General features: G+C 33.1%; 1 protein-coding gene across 1 annotated transcript in view; it reads left to right on the forward strand.

Annotated features, from left to right (window-relative positions):
• The window catches only part of LOC108694341, a 43237-nt gene that overhangs the window by 32375 nt on the left and 1999 nt on the right, over positions 1–8863 (forward strand). Inside the window, exon 3 of the mRNA XM_018203765.1 lies at positions 7760–7864. Within this exon, the coding sequence (XP_018059254.1) occupies positions 7760–7864 (105 nt within the window). The remainder of the gene's footprint in view (positions 1–7759; positions 7865–8863) is intronic.

Raw genomic sequence — 8863 nt, forward strand, 5'->3', positions numbered from 1 at the left:
CACAAAATAGAGCTATTAAGCTGCTCAGAACTATTCGATCTCGAATTTTGCTGAGAAGTTAGCACCCCATTTTTTTAAATTTATTTAAAAATTGTTATTAAATGAATCTCGCATTAAAAAATACAGAGAACTCTTTGTCTCATTAAAAGGAAGCAGGAACTTTAATCAGAACTATTGTATCTAAAAATTGATTTTTAAAAATTTTTAATTTCTTTTTTGATTTTTCAAAATTTTTTTTTATGCATCAGGAACTCTAAGTATTCACGAAATGAAGCTATTGAAACGCTCAGAACTATTCTATCTCGATTTTCGATGAGAAATTAGCACCTCATTTTTTAAAAACTATTTAAAAATAATTAAGCGGAACTCTTGTTATAAATTATATAGAACTCTTTGTCTCGTCAAAAGAAAACGGGAACTCTAATCAAAATTCCTGAGTACTATAGTTGGGGTGGGGTGCTAACTTCATCCCAATGCATGTGTGCATTGTTCGCCAATAATTTGGTCCTTCGAGATACAAAGATCCGAATCAGCGATACGAAAGGTATAATCCGAGAATCATTGAGTGGATTCAATACTATGATCACTCACTGAGCGCTCAATGAATGGTGTAATACTGAATGCATCCATTCATACACCGCCTCTAGCTAGCGTGTTTGTCAGTCATTATTAAGGAAATCCTAAAGCCGTCTGTATTATTGATTAAATCATATAATTTTTGTATAACAAATACTTTTTTCTTTTTCACAGATTCGAAAATTATTTTCTAGGACTAAAGTATATACGTATTAATACGTGAGATGGAGTTTATCCGAACGATTAAAAATTTTGAAATTGATATATTTTTTATATTATGGATCTCTCTTTTTTGTCAGAGCGTCTTGATTGTGCGATGCGAATACGTATGAACATGGCTAGTTTCACAGGATTTTTCTTTCTATATATATAAAATAAATGTTGCAAGAAATACGGTAGGCAGTCGCTTCCTCGTGTACACGCCGTATAAATTAAAGATTAATCTTTGTGCAATCAGAAACGAATATCTACGCCAACGCGCGCGATAAATATTCCGCATCGCTTTCTGTGTATATATATCCTCTCTCGTGTGAAAATCTCCCACGTGAGGTGAAACTTGACGTTAATTCTTAACGACGAACGGACCGCGCTCGCGTTGCAAGCGTCGGTTCTCACGTGCCGGACAAGTTAGATTAATTTTTCGAACGAACAGAGGAAAAGTCGACGGCGATTTCGATTTGCGTAAGGCGAACGTCGTTCTTGCTTTGCGCGTGGGTCGCAAAGACGTTTCGCGAGAGTAAGTGAAAGGAGCAATTCGAGCATCGTTTCATCTGAGCGCGAGGGCAGGACCCGCTCGAAGAATGCGCGCAATCGCATCCATCTTAATTAAAATCTAATTATTGATTCTAATAAACGAAGTTGAAGAAGGCAATGAAGAAATAGTAATTAAATATTTTTTTCAAACGTGAAAAAGCTAATATAAATTCTTTTCCATAGAAGAATCGATTAAAAATATATTTTCTAAGAAAATTCTTGTTTCTCCTCTGCAATAAAGAATATTCTTATAAAAATCTTTAATTACAAATGCATTTTTTTCTATGTATGTCCAATTTTATAGTAACTTGTATTTAAAATAAATAACCGAAAAAGATCATATTCAGTAAAAATAGATTTTAATAATAGCGTTGTTATAACTTTTAATTCAAATAATCAGCGCGTAGTTTATTCAAACTGCAAATTGTAAAATTTCATGCAAAAATATTATTAGGCAATACAATATTATTAGACAATAAAATTTCCCAATTGTACAATTTTTAAACAATTTATTAACTTCTGTCTAATAATTGAAAAATAAAATACTTGGAATTTCAATAAAGATGTAATGATTTGTACATGCAAAAAAGAATGTACAATTTACTGAAGACAGAATAATAAATGGACTACGCAGTGTTTATCTAATACAATTAATATTAGAATAATAATATTAGAATCATAATTGGATAGATCGTCTATGTAAATTGCACTTACTTTTATCAAAAAAATTACTTCACTCACTGAATAAAATTCTATCAAGTTCTTGCCTATTTCCTACGCAGTATTGTTACAACTAATGAGAATACAGTAATAGTAACTGAATGGGTGTCTAGCAAAACTATATATTTTTCTATCAAGACTACTTAACCGAATATAGCCTTCTTCACTTATTCGTATTGAACAATTTCTTGGTCAATTCTTGCTTACTATTGACTGCATATTCAATTGAGATGATGTTAAATGTATTTCACAAATTTTCATCAAACGACTAAAGATAGGAATAAAAGAGAACGGATGTGCAGTATAGATAGGATCTTGAATGGCAATGCTTTCAATCGAGCACGACAAACTGCTGACATTGACGTTGAACCATTTAGAGAACGGTGCGAATATCGAAACAATGGCTGATTCCATGTTGTTCCTAATGATAGTCCTATTTCGATTTCTATTCCGTTCATCCTTTGTAACTGCGAACAGATTGGCTCCGCGAGGGACACCGCGAGAAAGACCTCTTCCTAACATTTCCATACAATAGCGGGAAAAAGACGGGTATGTATTGCAAGATATCCGGTGATGGCCTCTAGATGATAACGAGGCCAGGATGAAAGATGTCGAAAGATAGCCGTACGTCCATAAGAATCGCGTCTGCATCAGAATTTTCACGGCGAGGAATCGAGGATACGTCACGAAATATATATCACAAGGGGCCGAATGTTGCAACTGTTATTGTAAGGCACGCATTACGGCACAAGTGTAACGGACACGCAGATAGACTCGGCGCAAAAAAATCGTTCATCGAGGAGTAATTTGATTTGCGAAAATTGTCGGCTGAGGTGCGTGACGTCGGACAAATTCTCACGAATTCGTAACGCAACGTGAGTCAGAGTAAATTTTTTTTTTTTTCATTGATATTTCCTCCATTTTTTCGTCGATTGTGTGAGGGTATATTTACGGAAAGTTGAAATTTTCATCGGCGACTGCGGCAGCAGCGGCCGAGCGGATGGGGTTACGCATGGTCGCTCAGCCTGAACAGTCCACCGGCTGAATACTATCGTGACGTCATTCGCTACGGTCACTGCCTGAATTATTCAGTATTCCTTCGTTTCTAGTTGTTCGACGATGCCGCGTGCAATCTCGTACGAAAGTTTGTTTTTACGCACGTGGCGTCGTAGTAACTGCGCCGTTCTATCGTTCCATCTTCTAGCGACAGGAACTTTGACGATGAAAGCGAGAGCCACATTGAAATCCATTCATTGCGGCCTCTTGCTGTAGAATTTTTGAAATTAATATCTTCTGAGAAATGGGTTCACTGATGAACCTACTTGATTAGAAATTTCTTTATCAAAAATGTCAAAACGATTCACCTTTCTTTAAGTTACATCTTGCAAATTTGAATTATTCTTTATTCTAAAAAATATAGACATGAATTCCTACGCAGGATATTTTATTCGAGATTCTGGAAACGTTCGAGGAAGTCTTCTGAATATTTTTAAAGATGTTCTTTAGAAATTTGTGCTATTATGGATTTAATACTATGTGATGTTCATTTTCGATGCCATCTAAAAGTACCATAACATCTAACAATCTTTCTAATTACTTAACAATGTAATTTATGTAACACCCTATGTTATATTACATTTATATTGTTGAATGCAAAATTACAACATAGATATTATGTTATTTTTAATTGATGTCGATATAAACCGAATGTTTAAAATTTAATATTAAATCTAAAATTAAGATTAAAAATCTATAGTGTTAAATTCATCCGTAGTTTTTAAAAATATTATTAAAATAAACTTAGTATTTATTCCTTTTTGGTTGTATTATGCGATTCGGATGATGGTTATATGTAGCTAGTGCCAATGATTTACTCAACGTATGCAAATATTAAAATCTTTTATTACTGAGCGCGTTATCAGACACGACTTCACGCAACAAGAGCCAAAGGATAAGTAAATGTCGCTCTTTCTTCTCTCAATTGCTCATTCGACCCGAAGAAAATGATTTGTTTACTCGAATATTCTAGAAGGTTTCAAATATACAATTTAAAATATGTACGCTATCTAGTGATCTAATTTTCTTAACTGATGCAGCAGTTGCATCTTATTTTTTTTGCTCATCAATATATTGTCTCGTGACTGTCTGTCTGTGTTGTCCTTTTTTTTTTCTTTCGTTCGAACAGCTGAGAAGCCTTCACAGATTAATATGTAATTGGTATCTTCCATATATGCTATTTTTTTACTTGAGATAAAAAACTGTCATTTATATTTGACTTGCAGCTAGAGTAGTGGCGATAAATTCGCCACACCTTTTTATATGAGTTATGTTATTTTAGTTTCTCGCAGTCAATTAATTAGTGCCTTTTAATTATAATATAAATGAAATAGATTTTAAGCTCATTCTATAGTCATCGAATCAGTTATCGAATATTACACAGAATATTCTTTTCATATTCAACTGTGATTCCATTTTCACACTACAATCACTTACAACTACTCAATTGTAGAATAGACTTTGCAAATCCAGCCAGTAATTGTATTACAGATTTTGGTATTAGCTCTGGAAGATTAAAGATACGGGGTTTCTCATTAATTGGAAGCGCTGCGACAATTCTACAAAAACTAACGGTATTATGAATTGCAAAAGCGAGTGGATATTTTACTTCTGGATATAATCGAAGGTCGAGCTATTGTAACGAGCTATTCTCGAAGGACGACGATGGTCATCCGTTAATAACTACAACGATTCTACTCCAGCCACGCTGCGGCGATGATTATCGAAATTAGATAGAAAATTGCCTTCGTCTTGTTCGAGTTTGGTCGAAGGTTTCATTAAATTCTTTGAGAGATGCGGAATCGATAGATCCTCTGGATGTTATCGGACGGTATATCGATATTGCGTGGCCAGCAGCTGCCGCACACGATATCGTGCGATCGATTAAGCGTGAAAGGAAAAACAGGAACGCACGAAAATAAAACGATAGGATCTGAAAATTAATATCGAACTTTTCTTTCGCGGCGTCGCGAGACCAAGTGTAATTTCGTCGGTCGTTTAAATGCTCCCGCGAAAAACATGGAAAGTGAAGCGTACCTCATTAAATCCTTACCGATTCTCTCCAGCTTCCTTCGTGACCTTTTCTCACCGGGGCTCTGATTTATGATCCACCTCCTTGCCCGTTCACCATCGCTCCGCGCTCTCCTAGAAAGCCGACAACATTATTCGCAACGTTATTCAGTTACAATTTTTCATGTCAAGATAGAAAATATCTAGTTGGCTAAGGTAGTGATAATTAATGTGTAACGCAGATAATGAAACACCCGATGTTAATGATCGTCACGCGGTTTTTCATCATTATTTTTTTTTGCTAATAACATGTCGTAATTATTTTAAACTTTTTAAGGGAAATTTTAATAGATAAGCATTTTAAAGTAAACTTTCTGAAATTTAAAATTCTTTTCGAAAAAAATTGCTACAATAGTTTTTTCAAAGATATTATATTTTTTTATTGTGTAAAAACGTTGATTGGCTAATTCGATTAGGTTACGATTCTTTAATTTCTATATCTGATTCGCTTATTCTTGATGTTTAATTTCTATGTGCCTCTGAGTAAATTACTTAATATTTTGTCTATTTTATATTTGAAAAAACTTGATTTAAAAAAATGAAAAAATTAAAGAAGTACCATATATGGCCGAAGTTGAATCTTGGTGTTCAATATATATAATAGAAGCAACTATTATTATTGCAGTTTATATGCCAAGAGAAATCTTGGTTTGTAGTTTTTACTACTTTATTATATCTTAATTAACATTCCATATCTTAATATTTATTGACTGGAATCCACTCTCAATATATATTACTTTCATCTCTAAACTTATTTACTTACTTTTACTTATTACTTACTTTTATCTAAACCTATTTTTATTTAAACTTGTAAATATTTCTTATCCTATATATCATATCAATCTTTTTAATTTTACTCCTTACACTAATTTATAGTTGATATTACAAATATCTTGCTATTGGCACAATTTTCACACAAAAATACTAATTTTTTTTCTTCGTATGTGATTAATAATATTTGTATGTAAATGTATTTAAATCATCTTTAGTTGTAAAAGTTGTAGTTAAAACATCTTTAGTTGTAAATGCGCCGATTATATTCGAACTCGAAATGTTCGAAACACAAACTGAAATATTAATATTATTAATGCTAATAAATATATTAAAACACTACCAAGAATTTATTGCGAAAAATGTCATCAACTAGGATTGGAACTCTCGATTAACTGGGCGTCTTTTCCGATTCAATCATCGAGGCATATGATGATATTTGTCATAATAATCAATATGTATAAAGAGAGAAAGTATTGAAAAGCGGGCGGTATATTGAAAAAAAATGTACTAAATTTTTGCTTAAACAATTTAATTTTTATTTAAATAAATACTTTCTCAATAAAAAAAAAAGATAATTAAATCAAATTAATTCTTATACAAAAAAATAAATATATGTTTACATTCTGTAAATATTCAGTTAATACAATTCAAACAAATAGATATTAATTAAAAAATAGATATTAATTTAATATATTTTCAGTGTATAATAAGGTAAAAAAAAATATATCATATTGCACAGAATTCTAGAGGAAAGGAAGGAAAAGAAAAAAATTTCACGACCTTATTGAAAATATTGATAAAAACAGGAAAGTATGCATTGTCAGTAGAAGGAGGTTTGTAGGCCTGCATTGGTTACGATTGCGTTTAATTAATTAATCGATACACGCAGATTACCTCAAAGTCCCCATTACATAGCTCGTTGAACGGAAAGTATTTTTTAAAAACGGCGCTATTATATTGTCGGACGTGTTATTAATCGACATAAGTACCCCTCGTAATTAGCGGAATAGCGTAAAATTCGTAATAATACGCTCACGCCAGGTAGCGTCCTGTGATTAATTACGGAAAGCTATCGACGCTTTACGTTTTCTGTGTTTTGTATCTCTTTCATCCATCTATCTCGTACCTCGCGACACACGTGGACCGCTATTGCGCGCACGCAAGATCTCACACTGAAGTACCCTCGTTAGAATCGTGATTTCGTAGAAGTACCGACTATTAGACCCGCAACTCGTCCGTATCTCCCGTCTCTTTTTCTCCTCTCTTTCTTCCTTTCTTGCAAATATACTCGCGTTATGTTCCGTCTCTTTCGTTTCTCTAACTTATACTCTCCAAGCAGATCGTTACTAGGGTAGAAACATGAGTTTTTGCTAATAAAGCGAGGTGGAATGCATGGCGAGGCAACGTCAATGGATCCATAAAATCGCTCCGCGAGTTTGAATCTAGTTATGACTGTACGCGGTGTAAGATGAAAAAGGAGACGTCGGAAATATATTATCGGAAGAAAGTCGCGGAAAATTATAGCGAATTCGCGGCTGCCAGGCGACGCGTGTACGTTTATTCTAATGGAGAATAACATGCCATCTGGAGAAATTTCTAGCTCCAGAAAAATATTCTCATTCGAAGAAAAACGTCCTGTAAATTTTACTAAGATAATAATGGCTAAAAAAGTCTTATCTTTTAATTAATGGTAGAAGTCCCATGATTTCTCTCCTTAAAACTAGTCGTGATGGCAACATTGCATCAAATCATAATCTAAAAGTATCCGAGAGAGCACGGATGTATAAGTAGTCTTATTTTCTCATTGCAGCAATGCCAGTCGTTGAAGAAGGAAAACCGGAGGTTGCAGAGTGCCTTCCTGCAAAACGTCTTTCTTCAAGCGCGAGTCGATACGCTCCAATGGCAGGTCAAACAGGTTCGTAATCGCACGATAGCTGAAGATCAGTAGAAGACGAAGCGACTGATAACATGGCCAACCGGTTTACCTCGCTCCGATTACTCGATATCACGACACATAATAACTGGTCGGCATACGATTAGCTATTTTTCCTCCTTGATGATCCATGCGATTTTCATCCCACCGAATTTTTTTTGTGTTCATCCATTATCATTTTATGAATGAACTTATATATACGTGCTATACGATACATCTTTTGATCGCTCAACTTCAAATATACTTTGATAGCATCTTAAGTGATAGAAAAAGAGTATTATGACTTTATAATCTATCTCCTTGATTGAAATAGTTTTTATTATTTATTTTTATATAATAAAAAAAGTTGTAATTTGTCTGTGATATTTGGGAATATTTGTATTTTATATTTTCTTGCTGGAATTTTTTATAGAATGTGTCAGAAAATGTAATACTCTAAAATCTAAAAATCTAAAAATCTAAAAAAATTCTAAAATTCATAAAAAAAATCTAAAAATCTAAAAATCTAAAAATTCATTGATATTGTGCGAGATTCTGGAAATAGACTATTAATTTCATAATTATTAATTTCCTCAAGTTGTAAGAAAAGTATTATTAAGACATTTCAATCTATCTCCTTGATTGAAATAGTTATTATTAATATTTTTATGTGTATTTTTTTATATAATAAAAACAAGTTGTAATTTGTCTGAGATACTTCTACTTTACATTTTCTTAGAATTCTACATGGAACGTCAGGAAGTTTAATATCCTTTGAAAAAAAAAAGAACTAAAACTCCATCGATTATATCGTGCACGCAAGAGATTCTAAAAATAAATTTACTTCAAAAAACTACGTCCGTATTACTATCTTTATTCTTTTTTCTTTTCATTCTTCTTCTTTGCGGATGTTATCCTTTGATTATATTTGCAAATCAGATTGTTTTTTAAACAATATTATTAATGAAGGAGGATGTATTGTGACCCCCCCCCCCCCCTTCC

The sequence above is a fragment of the Atta colombica genome, unplaced genomic scaffold, assembly GCF_001594045.1.
Source record: "Atta colombica isolate Treedump-2 unplaced genomic scaffold, Acol1.0 scaffold12, whole genome shotgun sequence".
NCBI classification, from domain to species: domain Eukaryota; kingdom Metazoa; phylum Arthropoda; class Insecta; order Hymenoptera; family Formicidae; genus Atta; species Atta colombica.